Here is an 18,412-nt window from a genome sequence, read left to right as displayed (position 1 = left end):
CTCAGGACTCCATTTCATAAGTGTCAGCTGGGATTGTGCTCATGCATTTGTTGATTTGGTTTCTAGGTGGCCCGCAGTATAGCTAGCCAAGTCATTTCCATACACACAAACAGCCAACAGACAGGCCACAGACACAGAGAACGTGTGTTGACTTGTTTTGATCACTCGGGTTGCACCTTGTGTTTCTCTTGTCTCTTACCTAACAGTATACACACTGGGACATGGACAATCTGCACGGTAGAGATGCGCGGATGAGCTTTTATGCCATCCTAATCCACGTGTATGCATGAACCGTCCGCCCGCCATAAATCCACGCAAATGATTTCATACTATTTATAGATCCGCGCCCGCCGTGCAGCCGACATTTCACAACGCTATAAAAAGGAGCGAACTTACGGTTTCTGCTGCCGTTGGTGCGATCGCTGCAGTCCAAGACTCCAAATAAACTTCCATTCTGTACTATGTCCAGTCCACCACTTGCCCTCATGTAGTTTACTCGGCTAACGCTATAGCTTTAAGTTTAGTTTACTGGATTGCCTCATTGTATGGGAAAATACCAACGCGTCTTCTCTTCAAACACGTCTTCAGCATCTTTTTGAGGGTGACATCATCGAAACTCTAACCATGCGTTTGTGTGGTGGCTCCTTGCTTGCTTGGTTGCATCCAAGCACTCCAGCAAGCTTTCTAATAGCAAGTGATTCAAGTCTAAAAGGCATTTCTCTTTGCACAGAGTGGTTTGTTTTGGATTAGCATTTGTGTTTCCAACATCCGAGGCCCTCCAGTCCTGCACTGATCCTCCCTCCTCAGCAGGTGTGATCATAGCCGCGGCGGCGGCGCACAGTGGCGCCCGCAGTAGACACTAGGCGTTAGGCGGGGGGGGGGGGGGGTGTGTGAAGGTTGATTTGTGTTCGTGTGTCTCGGCTAGATGTCCAATTAACATCCCCCCCCCCCCCCCCCCCCCCCCCCCCCCGGTCCTGAACCTGCCAACAGGGGGAGGGAGAGAGGCAGCCACGAAAGATGCCTGCTGCTGAGAGAGAGAGGGGGGAGAGAGAGGGAGAGAGAGAGAGGGAGAGAGAGAGAGAGGGGGGGAGAATTAGCCCAAGGGGAAATGGAAAGAGACAATAGGGAGAGATGAAAGAAAGGAAGTCTTGCGTAAAAATGCGTTTAAGTGATGATGAAACAGCTGCTGCTTGAGTTGATCGGTGAATTTCCATTTCGATCAACTGCTGTCATTATTTGAGTATTATTATTATTACTTACTTTTACGTTATTGTTGCTATTTTCACTTGGTGGAGAGAGCATGAATGAGAGTGAGAGAGAGGAACGAGAGAGCATGAAGGAGAGCGAGAGAGAGGAACGAGAGAGCATGAAGGAGAGAGAGAGAGAGGAACGAGCGAGCATGAAGGAGAGTGAGAGAGAGGAACGAGAGAGCATGAAGGAGAGTGAGAGAGAGGAACGAGAGAGCATGAAGGAGAGTGAGAGAGAGGAACGAGAGAGCATGAAGGAGAGTGAGAGAGGAACGAGAGAGCATGAAGGAGAGTGAGAGAGAGGAACGAGAGAGCATGAAGGAGAGCGAGAGAGAGGAACGAGAGAGCATGGAGGAGAGTGAGAGAGAGGAACGAGAGAGCATGAAGGAGAGTGAGAGAGGAACGAGAGAGCATGAAGGAGAGTGAGAGAGAGGAACGAGAGAGCATGGAGGAGAGTGAGAGAGAGGAACGAGAGAGCATGAAGGAGAGTGAGAGAGGAACGAGAGAGCATGAAGGAGAGTGAGAGAGAGGAACGAGAGAGCATGAAGGAGAGTGAGAGAGAGGAACGAGAGAGCATGAAGGAGAGTGAGAGAGAGGAACGAGAGAGCATGAAGGAGAGTGAGAGAGGAACGAGAGAGCATGAAGGAGAGTGAGAGAGAGGAACGAGAGAGCATGAAGGAGAGTGAGAGAGAGGAACGAGAGTATGAAGGAGAGTGAGAGAGAGGAACGAGAGAGCATGAAGGAGTGAGAGAGAGGAACGAGAGAGCATGAAGGAGAGTGAGAGAGAGGAACGAGAGAGCATGAAGGAGTGAGAGAGGAACGAGAGAGCATGAAGGAGTGAGAGAGAGGAACGAGAGAGCATGAAGGAGAGTGAGAGAGAGGAACGAGAGAGCATGAAGGAGAGTGAGAGAGGGACGAGAGAGCATGAAGGAGAGCGAGAGAGAGCAATGAGAGAGCATGAAGGAGTGTGAGAGAGGAACGAGAGAGCATGAAGGAGAGCGAGAGAGGAACGAGAGAGCATGAAGGAGAGTGAGAGAGAGGAACGAGAGAGCATGAAGGAGAGTGAGAGAGGAACGAGAGAGCATGAAGGAGTGAGAGAGAGGAACGAGAGAGCATGAAGGAGAGTGAGAGAGAGGAACGAGCGAGCATGAAGGAGAGTGAGAGAGGGACGAGAGAGCATGAAGGAGAGTGAGAGAGAGGAACGAGAGAGCATGAAGGAGAGTGAGAGAGAGGAACGAGAGAGCATGAAGGAGAGTGAGAGAGGAACGAGAGAGCATGAAGGAGAGTGAGAGAGAGGAATGAGCGAGCATGAAGGAGAGCGAGAGAGAGGAACGAGAGAGCATGAAGGAGAGCGAGAGAGAGGAACGAGAGAGCATGAAGGAGAGCGAGAGAGAGGAACGAGAGAGCATGAAGGAGCGAGAGAGAGGAACGAGAGAGCATGAAGGAGAGTGAGAGAGGAACGAGAGAGCATGAAGGAGAGTGAGAGAGAGGAACGAGAGCATGAAGGAGAGTGAGAGAGAGGAACGAGAGAGCATGAAGGAGAGTGAGAGAGAGGAACGAGAGAGCATGAAGGAGAGTGAGAGAGAGGAACGAGAGAGCATGAAGGAGAGCGAGAGAGATGAACGAGAGAGCATGAAGGAGAGCGAGAGAGAGGAACGAGAGAGCATGAAGGAGAGCGAGAGAGAGGAACGAGAGAGCATGAAGGAGAGCGAGAGAGAGGAACGAGAGAGCATGAAGGAGAGCGAGAGAGAGGAACGAGAGAGCATGAAGGAGAGTGAGAGAGAGGAACGAGAGAGCATGAAGGAGAGTGAGAGAGAGGAACGAGAGAGCATGAAGGAGAGTGAGAGAGGGACGAGAGAGCATGAAGGAGAGTGAGAGAGAGGAACGAGAGAGCATGGAGGAGAGTGAGAGAGAGGAACGAGAGAGCATGAAGGAGAGTGAGAGAGGAACGAGAGAGCATGAAGGAGAGTGAGAGAGAGGAACGAGAGAGCATGAAGGAGAGTGAGAGAGAGGAACGAGAGAGCATGAAGGAGAGTGAGAGAGAGGAACGAGAGAGCATGAAGGAGAGTGAGAGAGGAACGAGAGAGCATGAAGGAGAGTGAGAGAGAGGAACGAGAGAGCATGAAGGAGAGTGAGAGAGAGGAACGAGAGTATGAAGGAGAGTGAGAGAGAGGAACGAGAGAGCATGAAGGAGTGAGAGAGAGGAACGAGAGAGCATGAAGGAGAGTGAGAGAGGAACGAGAGAGCATGAAGGAGAGTGAGAGAGAGGAATGAGCGAGCATGAAGGAGAGCGAGAGAGAGGAACGAGAGAGCATGAAGGAGAGCGAGAGAGAGGAACGAGAGAGCATGAAGGAGAGCGAGAGAGAGGAACGAGAGAGCATGAAGGAGAGTGAGAGAGAGGAACGAGAGAGCATGAAGGAGCGAGAGAGAGGAACGAGAGAGCATGAAGGAGAGTGAGAGGAACGAGAGAGCATGAAGGAGAGTGAGAGAGAGGAACGAGAGTATGAAGGAGAGTGAGAGAGAGGAACGAGAGAGCATGAAGGAGAGTGAGAGAGAGGAATGAGAGAGCATGAAGGAGAGCGAGAGAGATGAACGAGAGAGCATGAAGGAGAGTGAGAGGAACGAGAGAGCATGAAGGAGAGTGAGAGAGAGGAACGAGAGTATGAAGGAGAGTGAGAGAGAGGAACGAGAGAGCATGAAGGAGAGTGAGAGAGAGGAACGAGAGAGCATGAAGGAGAGTGAGAGAGAGGAACGAGAGAGCATGAAGGAGAGCGAGAGAGAGGAACGAGAGAGCATGAATGAGAGTGAGAGAGAGGAACGAGAGAGCATGAAGCATTGGTGGTTTTGATCATCACACTGGAGAGCAAAAATCTAGTCAAATTCACAGAGCCATTGTGACATCATCAGCATACAGTACCTTCCCTGCTTCCGACTGATGATGTCACCGATGATGTCACGCCAGCAATTGTGATGTCATCAGTGATGATGATGTCACATTGATCCAGTAATATCATGTCAGTGAGTCACTGACATGATATTATTGACAGAGGGACTGTCCTCGCTGTCAGATGGTGAGAATACTTGTTGCTTCCCATCAAGGCGGGCGGCTCACATTAATATGCAGTGTCTTGACCTGCAGCAGCACTGATGCACACACACATCATCATCATCAGCTCTCTCTCGCCCGTGTGATTTACATGATGCACATTGTGCCAGACACCATTTCACATTCTAATAATGCCACAACAAGAAATATAGCTGCTGAGCGTGTGTGTGTGTGTGTGTGTGTGTGTGTGTGTGTGTGTGTGTGTGTGTGTGTGTGTGTTATGATGCAAAATGGTTGGGCCCTTCTGATTACATTGCCATGGGAGCAGAATGAAACCCCCCGACCGGAATACATCCTCTGATCTCTGCCTGTTTTGTTTTCAATTTGCGCCCGGGATGCATAACGACTAATAAAATGCGGCGGCCTGTTGTGTCGCCTCCCCTGGTGGCCGCGAGCGAGCGCAGCAATAGACTCGGGTCGACTCGGCCGCCGGATGACGATGTCATTTTCCATCACTTTTCAGACTCGTGCAAAAATTGGTCGGTGTGTCTTCGGGGAGCTTACAGGGGGCAACAACGCGTTGTGTCAAAGATATAAACGCTGATATGGCGCGCCGGGAACACAGACGGAATAACAATCGTGTGTTATTGTCATTCCCAGCATCATCGAGACACAAGAGATGTCCGGCAGCAACAGCGCCTGTGATTGGTTCGGCGCTGTGTCATTGCAGATAATGTCCGCTTGGACGGGGCTGATTCTAGAGGACATTTGAGTGGCTTCAGATGGTGACGCCTGATAGCTTTATGGCTGGCCTCAAACCTGTGTTTATTTCTGTCTCCACTCGGCCGTCCTTCCCCTCAGTGTCGAGCCGCTCATGCCACAATAAAGAGAGTGCACATCGAGCCGTGTGGAGCCGACTGTAAATTCTTGATAGCCTACTTTGCGGAGGGGCCATAAATATCGGCTGTCCTCCTCCTCGCGCTCAGTGTTTCGCCACAGTTGCTCACAGGGGGGCAGCGGGCGGCGCGTGCGTCCGGGGGGTGTTTAGGCCGTAGAGAGGCTGCTGTTTGGACACACGGTGAGGAATGGGGTTAGCGCGGGTTTAGCCTGCGGCCCCGCGTGGCTGCTGCATGTTGAGCATGGCTGTCTGCGAGTGCAGGGCTTGAGTGAGCAGGGTGAGCCTATTTGTCAGGAAAGCTATTTACATGTCTCCTTCACCGCAGTGTGTGTGTGTGTGTGTGTGGGGGGGGGGGGGGGGCTATTTACATGTCTCCTTCACTGCAATGGGGCGGGGGGCTATTTACTGTACATGTCTCCTTCACTGCAGTGTGTGTGTGTGGGGGGGTGGCTATTTACATGTCTCGTTCACTGCAGTGTGTGTGTGTGTGGGGGGGCTATTTACATGTCTCCTTCACTGCAGTGGGGGGGGGGGCTATTTACATGTCTCCACTGCAGTGTGTGTGTGGGGGGGGGGCTATTTACATGTCTCCTTCACCGCAGTGGGGGGAGGGTCTATTTACATGTCTCCTTCACTGCAGTGGGGGGAGGGGCTATTTACACGTCTCCTTCAACACAGTGGGGGGAGGGGCTATTTACATGTCTCCTTCACTGCAGTGGGGGGGGGCTATTTACATGTCTCCTTCACCACAGTGGGGGGAGGAGGGGCTATTTACACGTCTCCTTCAACACAGGGGGGGGAGGGGCTATTTACATGTCTCCTTCACCGCAGTGGGGGGAGGGACTATTTACATGTCTCCTTCACCACAGTGGGGGAGGGGCTATTTACATGTCTCCTTCACCGCAGTGGGGGGAGGGGCTATTTACATGTCTCCTTCACCGCAGTGGGGGGAGGGGCTATTTACACGTCTCCTTCACCGCAGTGGGGAGGGACTATTTACATGTCTCCTTCACCGCAGTGGGGGGAGGGGCTATTTACATGTCTCCTTCACTGCAGTGGGGGGAGGGGCTATTTACATGTCTCCTTCACCGCAGTGGGGGGAGGGGCTATTTACATGTCTCCTTCACTGCAGTGGGGGGAGGGGCTATTTACATGTCTCCTTCACCGCAGTGGGGGGAGGGGGGGTTGTCATCTGACCTTTGCACACAACCTCAAGGCCTCTTCACACGATTGTGGCATTTGGCAATTAAGCAGCCTTATCATAGCGCTAATGCTAATGCTACCCTCGCGGCGTGTTTGCACGTCACCATCATAATGGCGCGCGAGGCGAGCGGCTATTAGCACCCGATTTATTTTAGCATCAAAGTTGTTGGGGGACGTGAGCCCTGCTGTTCAAGGGACTTAGCTGAGTCCTCTCAGAGCCCACCTGCAAAGGCTGCTGTTAGCAGGTTTCCAATCATCAGGCCTGCCTCCCAGTGGCCTGCCTCCCAGCGGCCTGCCTCCCAGTGGCCTGCCTCCCAGCAGCCTGCCTCCCCCTGGCCTGCCTCCCAGCGGCCTGCCTCCCAGCGGCCTGCCTCCCAGCGGCCTGCCTCCCAGCGGCCTGCCTCCCAGCAGCCTGCCTCCCCCTGGCCTGCCTCCCAGCGGCCTGCCTCCCAGCAGCCTGCCTCCCCCTGGCCTGCCTCCCAGCGGCCTGCCTCCCAGCAGCCTGCCTCCCCCTGGCCTGCCTCCCAGCGGCCTGCCTCCCAGCGGCCTGCCTCCCAGCGGCCTGCCTCCCATGGCCTGCCTCCCAGTGGCCTGCCTCCCAGTGGCCTGCCTCCCCCTGGCCTGCCTCCCAGCGGCCTGCCTCCCAGTGGCCTGCCTCCCAGTGGCCTGCCTCCCAGTGGCCTGCCTCCCAGTGGCCTGCCTCCCAGTGGCCTGCCTCCCAGCGGCCTGCCTCCCAGTGGCCTGCCTCCCAGTGGCCTGCCTCCCCCTGGCCTGCCTCCCAGTGGCCTGCCTCCCAGTGGCCTGCCTCCCAGTGGCCTGCCTCCCCCTGGCCTGCCTCCCAGCGGCCTGCCTCCCAGTGGCCTGCCTCCCAGCGGCCTGCCTCCCAGTGGCCTGCCTCCCAGCGGCCTGCCTCCCAGTGGCCTGCCTCCCAGCAGCCTGCCTCCCAGGAGCCTGCCTCCCCCTGGCCTGCCTCCCAGCGGCCTGCCCCCCACTGGCCTGCCTCCCAGCAGCCTGCCTCCCAGCGGCCTGCCTCCCAGTGGCCTGCCTCCCAGCGGCCTGCCTCCCAGTGGCCTGCCTCCCAGCAGCCTGCCTCCCCCTGGCCTGCCTCCCAGCGGCCTGCCCCCCAGCAGCCTGCCTCCTGCCTCGCAGACGAACAGGGAGACAAGGAGTTGTACAGGGCAGCAAATGGCTGCCCTCAGTAGATTTATGACGAAGCCTCGGGCGCTATGACTGTTTGCTTGATGTCTTACAGAGCTGTGGCACAGCCATCAGTTTCCTCAAGAAGCCATGTCTCCTTTTACACCACCGCCACAAGCACCGTGTTTTCCTGGATTTCACCCCGTTTCTGACCCTTCCTTCCCACAAGGGTTTAATTTGATTTAAATCCATTCCTAACGAGAAGCGAGGTCCGCGCCTCAGTAAGCTTTCCTGCCTGTGCTCTCTTCTTCATTTTACATGTCCTCCAGTTCATTCCAGTCCTAATTAACTACCTTTGAAAGGAATCTGTGCGATAATTACCACAAGGGGGCGGGACAGAAGCGATCACACTCCGCACAATTTATTCCTGACCACAGGGGAAAGCCCACAGAGCCACCCCGCTCACTGGCTTTTCTTTTTTTCTTTTTGCTGTTGCTGAGTATCACCTTCAGCAAGTCTGTTAGAGACGACACACACATACATACACCCCTGCCAGGTCTTACTTTAGTCAGGTTTGTTTGCACAAATAATAAATATGAATAATAATAAGAAGAAGAAGAAGAATGATAATGATAATTACGATGATATAATAATAATAATAATGATAATAATGATGATGATGAAGATGATGATGATGATAATAACTAGAGACCATCTTGCGATGGGATCACACCAGCCGCGACGCCTGCAACTTAAAACAAATGTGGGCTTTTTTACTTTTTTACTGACATGCACTGGTGCTTTACAGTACATGCTGCTTTACAGTACATGCTGCTTTACAGTACATGTACTGGTGCTTTACAGTACATGTACTGGTGCTTTACAGTACATGGTGCTTTACAGTACACGGTGCTTTACAGTACATGGTGCTTTACAGTACATGGTGCTTTACAGTACATGATGCTTTACAGTACATGCTGCTTTACAGTACATGCTGCTTTACAGTACATGTGACATTGGCATTGTTTGATTGACATGATGTTGATGTGATGCATATGGATGACTGTACATGTGCGGTCGACATTGTGCGTTTTATGCTGACTGAGTATTTCCGTATTGTCAACTCTGCCCGAGCTCTGCGCTTTTGATGTGCGGTTATGCAATTTAATTCTGGCCGTACTTAGCAACTCTATAGCGTAGCCATCTCCCCATTACATTGCCTCAAATCGCATATGAAGGCGGGGTGTTACTGTTAGTCTCCCAATCCAAAATAAATGAAGTCTGTTTATTATCTGATGTCGATTGTCGTATGCTTCCGCTGTACAGGCAGATGTGTGAATTTCACGTCACACTGTTGCACACTGTTGCGTGTTAAAGGCGCTAGCGGTAATCTATCAAAAATGTATCTCACCTCACTGGTCACCTCACACCTGACTGGTCACCACACAGGTTAGAGCAGTGGTTCTCAACTGGTGTAGCCTCAGGACCCACTATTTTCCTTGTCATGAAGTCGCGACCCAAATTTCAGATTTTTTTTTAAACCACTCAAATTTATCGCACAAAAAATAGCGCATTAATTTAATACACAATGCCTTTATGCACCGTTATAAACCTCAAATGAACAAAAAAGTGCAACAGAAGTGCAACTAGGGCTAAAAACCAATTGAAATAAGGCAGACTTGAATTACAGGCCTATAGTTTTTAAATTTAAACAAGTCAAACTGGTCATGCTCAGAAAGTCTTATTTGAACTGTATGAAATATGAAATAAAAGGCAGACTTATCTTGAATTACATGCCTATATGTTTTTAAACAAGTTAATAATAATAATAATAATAATAATCATTTATTTCAAATTGTTTTTTATTCGTTTTTAAACAATACAAACAAGAAAAAACAAACCCCGTGGAAGACAGACAATACAGAATAGGTGCAAGGTTGCATGATGTCATACATGTATACAATCTCCTGAATAATTGTGATGCAATGACAACCAAGTGTAAAAAACAAACAAACAAACAAACAAACAAAAATAAATAAATAAATAAATAAATAAATAAATAAATAAAATAAAATAAAAAAAATAAAGACAAGGAAAGGACAAGAGGGAGGTGGGAAGAGGGTAGGGTAGAGCTGTTAGGGGCTATTAATCTAAAGTTCTTGCGTCAAATTCCTTATGGTAATAATCTAAGAAGGGGTGCCAAGTCATTTCAAACTTTTCCAGAGAACCCTGGACTGTGCATCTGAATTTTTCTAGCTTAAAAAATGACATTACCTCACGAATCCAGCGTGAGTGTGACGGAGGTGTGGGCGATTTCCAGCTAAAAAGAATAAGCCGGCGAGCTAGTAATGTTGAAAAGGCCATTAGATCTGATTGATGTCTGGATATCCCACTGTTGCTAGGGGCAACCCCAAATATTGCAGTAATTGGATCTGGGTCAATCTGTTTTTGACATATACTGTATATGAGAATGTATTAAAAATGTCTGACCAGAATGTGAACAATTTTGGGCAAGTCCAAAATGTGTGGCCTAAAGTACCCGGAAACTGATGGCATCTGATGCAATTTGGGTCTGAGCCAGGATATATCCGGGCCAGTTTGGCTTTACAAAGGTGTAAGCGGTGAAGTATCTTAAACTGTAACACCCCATGTCTGATACAGACAGAAGATTTTTCCAGATTTCGTCAGAGAGCTCCGTGTCCAAGTCTTCCTCCCACTGTACTTTCAGGTGGTGCAGCGAATAGTCTTCCATTTCTTGAATCATACAATATAAATTTGATACGCAGCCTGGTAAATAGGGATTAAGTTTCAGATAATCATCAAATGGGCAAGCCAGAGGTTTAGATGGAAATGTTGAGAAATGTGTGCGGGTGAAATCGCGAATTTGTAGGTACCTGTAAAAGTGAGACTGTGGTAAGTTGTACTTTTTAACAAAATGATCAAAGGAACCAAACGCCCCATCAATGAAAAGGTCCTCCACACAACGTATTCCCTTTCCAAACCAGAACTGAAATGCTGTATCTGTCAAATAAGGTTTAAAAAGGGGGTTCAAGGTAAGAGGCATGGACTCCAGGGCTTGCGTATGCCCAAAATGTTTACGAAATTGGGTCCATATGCGTAGGGTACCTCTCACAATAGGATTATCCGTATGGACACCTACATTCATTGGCTAATAATAATAATCAAACAAGTTAACCTGGTCATGCTAATCCAGTTTCAATAGTCTGAATTTAACTAATATGAAATAAAAAGGAATCACAGACAGGCTATATTATGCTTTTTAGTTAAACTGGTCATAACTTTTAATTAAACTGGGGCCATGCTAATCCAGTTTCAATCATCTGAATTGAATTAAAATTTAATATGAAATGAAAAGGCAGACTTCTCTTGAATTACAGGCAGAGCATATGCTTCAGCTTGTTAAACAAGTAAAACTGGTCAGGCTAATCCAGTTTCAATAATCTGAATTTAACTCAAATGAAATATAAAAAAAAAAAAAAAAAAAAAAAAAATTGGCCAGTGTCCGCGAGCCAATCAAAACGGCCCCGCGACCCACCTTTGGGTCGCGACCCACCAGTTGAGAAACGCTGGGTTAGAGTATAGTGTTGATTCCAGGTGACAACTCAAACTCCCACCATGTTGTTTGACCTTTACATCTTGAAGACTGTTCAAATGTGTTTTTCCATCTGAGCCCTTATGTGGCCAGCACTTTTCAACACCACAGAGTGTAAGTCTTCATAAACTGCTCCTGTCCTGCTTCATTCATCTAGATCCTATGGCTGCCTGTGCCGCTCTATTGTTTTCCATTCCATTCAGTGGCTCATATGTCGGCCAGATAATCGTGCTGTCTTCATTCATCACCCTGGCCTGGTTCTCCGAAGGCTCCTCTGGCCCAGCGCTCCATGTTCCAACCCAGAGGAGGTTGAAGGCTGCTGTCTCTCTGCTGCTGGAGAAGACCTTAGATTGACTTGAGAAACACATGGTGCAAATGTCACGATTGATTCATTGATTTGGCTGTTTTAGCGAATGCATCTCTGATCGGCCCTTTTCATGAACATGAAAGGTTTGCTCCACCGCCAAAGGAGAGCAGGCAGTGCAGAACATGACATGAGGGACACGTTGCCTGAACAAACGCGGAATGCTGTCCCTTTTTTGAGAGTGAGAACAGAAACACTCGGTGTGGCTGAGCCTTTGCGGTTACAAAACTGTGATGTTTTAAACCGCGGTTAATAGTGAAATCAATTAATAGTGAAATCGGTTAATGGTGAAAACAGTTCATAGTGAAACTGTGATGTTTTAAACCGCGGTTAATAGTGAAACAGGTTAATAGTGAAATTGGTTAATAGTGAAACAGGTGAAATCAGTTAATAGTGAAATCTGTTAATAGTGAAACTGTGATGTTTAAAACCGCGGTTAATAGTGAAATCAGTTAATAGTGAAAAAGGTTAAGAGTGAAATCAGTTAATAGTGAGGGATGCCGGCTGTGTGACCTGTCTCTGCAAATCATCTTCAAACGGCGACACACCTCAATGATCTAAGCCCTCTCCACGAGGAGCCTGGCCGCGCTGGCCGTCTGTCAAACTCAGCACATTTAAATGATTTCTTGGCTCCCTCTGTGCGTCCTGCTAGTGCCATCTCCTTTGATGATCCCTCACATTCAGCCAACTAGTGCGTGAAATGAAGCTGGGTATGAAGCTGGGTATGGCTGCGTCTAGGTGAGAGAGGAAGCTGGGTATGGCTGCATCTAGGTGAGAGAGGAAGCTGGGTATGGCTGCGTCTAGGTGAGAGAGGAAGCTGGGTATGGGTGCGTCTAGGTGAGAGAGGAAGCTGGGTATGGCTGCATCTAGGCGAGAGAGGAAGCTGGGTATGGCTGCGTCTAGGTGAGAGAGGAAGCTGGGTATGGCTGCGTCTAGGCGAGAGAGGAAGCTGGGTATGGCAGCGTCTAGGTGAGAGAGGAAGCTGGGTATGGCTGCGTCTAGGCGAGAGAGGAAGCTGGGTATGGCTGCGTATAGGCGAGAGAGGAAGCTGGGTATGGCTGCGTCTAGGCGAGAGAGGAAGCTGGGTATGGCTGCGTCTAGGTGAGAGAGGAAGCTGGGTATGGCTGCGTCTAGGTGAGAGAGGAAGCTGGGTATGGCTGCGTCTAGGTGAGAGAGGAAGCTGGGTATGGCTGCGTCTAGGTGAGAGAGGAAGCTGGGTATGGCTGAACTAGGTGAGAGAGGAAGCTGGGTATGGCTGCGTCTAGGTGAGAGAGGAAGCTGGGTATGGCTGCGTCTAGGTGAGAGAGGAAGCTGGGTATGGCTGCGTCTAGGCAAGAGAGGAAGCTGGGTATGGCTGCATCTAGGTGAGAGAGGAAGCTGGGTATGGCTGAACTAGGTGAGAGAGGAAGCTGGGTATGGCTGCGTCTAGGTGAGAGAGGAAGCTGGGTATGGCTGAACTAGGTGAGAGAGGAAGCTGGGTATGGCTGCGTCTAGGTGAGAGAGGAAGCTGGGTATGGCTGAACTAGGTGAGAGAGGAAGCTGGGTATGGCTGCGTCTAGGTGAGAGAGGAAGCTGGGTATGGCTGCATCTAGGTGAGAGAGGAAGCTGGGTATGGCTGCATCTAGGTGAGAGAGGAAGCTGGGTATGGCTGAACTAGGTGAGAGACGAAGCTGGGTATGGCTGCGTCTAGGCGAGAGAGGAAGCTGGGTATGGCTGAACTAGGTGAGAGAGGAAGCTGGGTATGGCTGCGTCTAGGTGAGAGAGGAAGCTGGGTATGGCTGAACTAGGTGAGAGAGGAAGCTGGGTATGGCTGCGTCTAGGCGAGAGAGGAAACCGTCTGTGCTTCAAAGTGCATTCCAAGCCTTCGATGAAAGATTTCATGGACTGAGATCGTTATGGTTCTTATTTTTTATGATTTTCCTAATCTCCATGATATGGGTTTAGCCTTTTGCCTCAAGACTCAGCAATCCATGTCCTCCTTGATGTCTCGTGTTTATTAGTATGCAGATGTATTTTTATATCAGGGAACGGATGATAGCGCCAGCAGACATGTGACAAGATGTTCAGGTCTTTGCAGAAAGGTCCAGACAAATGTCAGATTGTGTGCACTGTGGACATGCCTTCATCACTCGGCTCACAGTGTCATCTTGCAGGTACCTCCAGCCTCAGATCCAACTTAAGCCCAACCGTCCAGCGCTTAAGTCCAGGTCTTAATGGGGAATCCCCCTATGGGAATCATCAGCTCAGTTGAAATGGATCTTTGACCCGGCATATTGCTCGGCTGATATTACCCATCATTGTAGGAACCACATTAGCTCTGAGAAAGTTGGGAAAGGGAGGAAGTTGGCTCGTTTCATTTTTTCACTTTCTCTTGAATAAATCCAAGTTGGTTTAATAGAGAGGAACTTTGCTCTCAGACAGACGTTCCGGGGGAAATGTGCCCTCCTGGATCTCATTCAGAGCTGCAGCAGCGTCTGAGATGATAAAAAAAAAACTCTCAGAGGCCGCCGGGCCTTTTCATCACTCAGGTAACATAAATGCAATTTTCGGGGATGTTCTCAAGTCAAGAAGCCCAATATCCCTTCACTCCTCAGAAAAAACTCCATCTCCCATGGACTCAGTGGTAGTTTTGTGTTTTTTGTTTTGTAGTTGTAGTTGAAGGGCCTTTCTCCTGAGGCCTGATCGATCTGGCTCTGGCATATATGATCTGATGGACTTTTATTCTATTTCATGTTGCATTAAAAAAGCATTAAATCCCTTTGAGGTATTTTCTTCCCCCATTTCGTAAAGTCTTGCATCCATGATTCATCATGACAATGCGGCGAATTCATTTCAAGCAACCAAACGCGCGCCGACGTTTGAAGCGGTATTCCCCGGTGTACGCCATTAATGTATTCCTCTCTGGAAATGTGTGTGTATGTGTGCGCTCACACAGGGTGGGAGGCGTGTGTGCGTGCGTGTGTGTGTGTGTGTGTGTGCGTGTGCGTGTGCGTGTGCGAGGGTGGGAGGCATGTGTGTGTGTGTGTGTGTGTGTGTGTGTGTGTGTGTGTGGGTGTGTGGGTGGGCGGCGGGCGTCGGCTGAGCTTCAGAGCTGAGCATGCTTGTTGTCTCCGGCGGTTGCTAGGTAGCGAGCGACTGTGTGAAAAGACGTGCTTTGAAAGTAAGCGGTCCGCCCTGCACATCCCCTCTGATCAAGCCCGTGTTGAGGTATGACAGCAATGGACACGCTCACAAATGCGGGAAAATTATTGCCTTACGTGTGATTTTGTCAACTTCCACCCCGTCAACAACACCCCCCCCCCCCCCCCACCCCCACCCCCCACACACACACACACACACACACACACACACACACAGGCTGAAGTGGAGCTATCTGCCGCGGCTTAGGTGGCGATCATTTTGATAGGACTCCATCTTGATTCTTATTTACTGTGTTGTCAAGACACGCTGACACCACTAAATCAGCCACTGTCGACCCGCAGCTGTTGACTTGATGTCCCTCCACCTGCCGCTACCACTCCTCCCCCTGGCTGTAGCTCAGGAGGTAGAGCGGGTCGTCCACTAATCGCTTTGGATAAAAGAGGTCGGTGGTTCGATTCCCGCCTCCTCCAGTCTGCATGTCGAAGTGTCCTTGGGCAAGACACTGAACCCCAAATTGCTCCCGGTGGTGTGCCAGGCGGTAGCCTGCCGCCATCGGTGTATGAATGGATGAATGTACCTACTGATCGTAAAGCGCTTTGGATAAAAGCTCTTTATAAACGCAGGCTATTTGATTTTGATAGGCCGATGATAGCACAGGGTCCCGGATGGCCCGGGGCGGTGGTCTTTCTGAAGTTTGATTCAATTGATGAATATGTGGCTGTTAATGAGAATGACGTGCAGACTTAGCAATGGCGTGTTTTCATGCCCAAATGAATAGAAAGCAATTACACCGATTATTAACTTATTCTGAATAAGATCATCCGAGTCAGGTGTTTACATGATAAGTTGCTTTAGTTAAGGTATTGTATATTTAAAATCAGATTGTGTGATAGTGTGCATGTGCCAGTGAACCATAGTATATCATTGATGATATTTTCATAAATGTCATACATTGGATTGTAATCTTTCCTCTGTGTGTTTCCAGGGCCCGTGGCTGTGATCAGCGGGGAGGAAGACTCTGCCAGTCCTCTTCATCATGTAAACCATGGGATTATCACGCCCTGCACTCTGGACGCGGGTCCTGATGCGGTTGTCATAGGGATGACTCGCATCCCCGTGGTGGAGAACCCTCAGTACTTCAGACATGGACACAACTGCAACAAGCCGGCCACTTGTAAGTAACTGCTTCAGCCACCATGTGGTGCCTCTCCCCCATCCTGGCCACATGACCCGCATAACCATTGGTTCTCTAAACGTCACATGCTCGCCATCGATAGAGACGTCAGGCGACCCTGAGCCAAAGTTATTCAAGCATATCAATCACCACACCACAGACTCTCAGATCTCCGAAAGATATTCTACTCAGCTGTGAGCTGTGAGGGATGCGTTTTGATCTCAACCATTACTCTTATCTCTGTATAACCGCTTTTACAAAAAGGCTTCCCTACACTCTTTGCCCGAGGTTTGATGGGCATTCATTGAAAAGGGTGGCTTGGTGGCTCAGTGGTTAGCACTGTTGCCTCACAACAAGAAGGTCCCGGGTTCGAACCCCGGTCCGTCCCAGGTCCTTTCTGTGTGGAGTTTGCATGTTCTCCCCGTGTTTGTGTGGGTTTTCTCCGGGTGCTCTGGTTTCCTCCCACCACCTAAAGACATGTACAGTATGTTAGGGTTAATACTCCTGTCAGTGCTGCTGACCAAGACACTGGCAAAAGAACTGGAGTTGGTCCCTGGGCGCTGCACTGCGGCTGCCCACTGCTCCTAGTTCTAGGAAGGTTCCTAGTAGAGGAAGGCTCAAATGCAGAGGATGAATTTCCCCATGGGGATAAATAAAGGATAACTTAACTTAACTTAAGTTAGCAGAATTGCCTTGTAAGCAAAAGGCCACAGTTTTGATTCCCACAATTATAGCCGATGTAGTTTTTTTCTAAGTGTCCTTGACCCAGAGACTGAACATCTACCTGCTCCTTCATTGTACTGTAAGTAGTTCTGGATAAGAGCGTCAGGGGTTAGGGTTAATATAACCTCATGTTACTGCCAGCACGCACCTTATAGACACAACATCTCCACCAAACGTTCTGTACTGTAAAGGAGAACCAGCAGCTGGATATCAAGCAGCATGGTGTCTTCAATGAAGCTCGTTCCCATCGTTGCATCTCCTCCGTTGCAATTTGCTGTTTATCTTTACGATGAGAAGTGCTGAGGCCCTCAGGCAACTGTATCATTTAATGTCACCACGGTGCCAGCGTGCTCATACAGCGCTCGCATCTGGTGGCACAATTCCAGTCTCTTTATATAGGATCTGCTTAGACTAAAGCAGCTCCTGGCGTTCAGACAGAGAGCCCCCCCCCCCTCCTCCTCCTCTCCCCCCCTCCTCCTCCCCTCCTTCTCTCCCCCTCCCCTCCTCCTCCCCCCCTGGGGACTCGTGTTCCAGGTTGGGGAGAGACAAGACCACTTTAAAGCCTAATTACTCACAATTACATCAACTGCTCAAGAGGAGCAGCGCAAAGCAACTGTGCCAGCAGCCAGCCGCAGCGCCACCTGCTGCTTCCTTTCCAGACAATACAGACTATAAAGCTAAAGACTCTGCTCCCCAATGCAATCACAATCATCCACGCAATCATCTTGATGATACAAACTGAGTGGATTTAGTCAAGGTTCAAGGTTCAAGGTTCAAGGTTTCTTTATTTCATCTCCCTAGGGAGACATTTGTTTCAGAGTAAGGTCCAGCTGCATACAGTACATACATACAGTTTAACAATACAACATACGGTACAACATTACACCACAACATTACACATACACCCATGATAAAGTGCTCATTGCTCACAAAGTAATTTCATTTATCAGTTTGATTGACTGAGGAACAAATGAATGTTTGTATCTATTATACCTACACAGAGGTACCCTGTATCTCCTGCTCAGATTGCAGTAACTGGTACTCAGAATTCAGTACATGGGAGGGGTCGGATAGGATTTTGCGAGCTTGTCTCATCGCCGCTTGCTCGAAAATGACAGTGCTAAAGACTCTCCTCCCCTCCCCAATGCCAATACATCATCTGCGCCGGAAGTCGGGGAGCCAAGGGACCATCAGTAACATGCCTAAAGGTGAGATACTGAGAGGAATCATCACTGAGAGTGTCAGTAACATGTCTAACGGCAGGTTCACACACACGCCTAGGGCGACGCTTTAAGCAACGCATAAGCAATGCATAAAATGTAGGCGTCCTTGTTAACACGTTCACTGCCAATGGCGAGTTGACTCGTCAAACACAATCCAACGGTTCACTGCCAATGACGAGTTGAGACGTCAAAAAATATATATTTTTTTTTTTGACGGTGCTACGTGGATCAATGTCCCCCACGTCTCCTATAAAAATATTGGAAGTATTGAATGTGTATAATCTATTTTACCGACCAACTAAGTGGCGACAGTGCTCTCCCGACAGAGAGAAAGCCAACCAAAAACAGCCGCGGGAGGAAGCCATTCTCAAGGAAATGGCTTGGCGAAAACGCTTTCGATTTCACACACACACACACACACACACACACACACACACACACACACACACACACACACACGCGCGCGCACACACACACACTCGAGTACCTTTGAGCATAAATAAGACCAGAATCGCAAAAGCTTCATCAAAGCTCTCAACCGACACCCCAAGAAACGAACGAGCCCGTTTTACAGTAATCCAGACTCGCGCCGCCAGCAGCAGCAGCACAGACGAGCAGCAGCAGCAGCAGCAGCAGCAGAGCG

The 18,412-nt window shown here is 49.5% G+C and overlaps 1 protein-coding gene across 1 annotated transcript in view; it reads left to right on the top strand.

The window, feature by feature from the left end:
* Positions 1-18,412, top strand: part of ntrk3b (neurotrophic tyrosine kinase, receptor, type 3b) — a gene marked incomplete at both ends in the record, with an annotated part of 319,611 nt that overhangs the window by 241,088 nt on the left and 60,111 nt on the right. Inside the window, one exon of the mRNA XM_083662110.1 lies at positions 15,635-15,823. Coding sequence (XP_083518236.1) covers positions 15,635-15,823 — 189 coding nt within the window. The remainder of the gene's footprint in view (positions 1-15,634; positions 15,824-18,412) is intronic.

Source organism: Poromitra crassiceps (assembly GCF_964638095.1).
Source record: "Poromitra crassiceps genome assembly, chromosome: 28".
NCBI lineage: Eukaryota > Metazoa > Chordata > Actinopteri > Beryciformes > Melamphaidae > Poromitra > Poromitra crassiceps.
The sequence above is the reverse complement of the archived record's forward strand: the minus strand, read 5'-3'. Positions and strand labels throughout refer to the sequence as shown.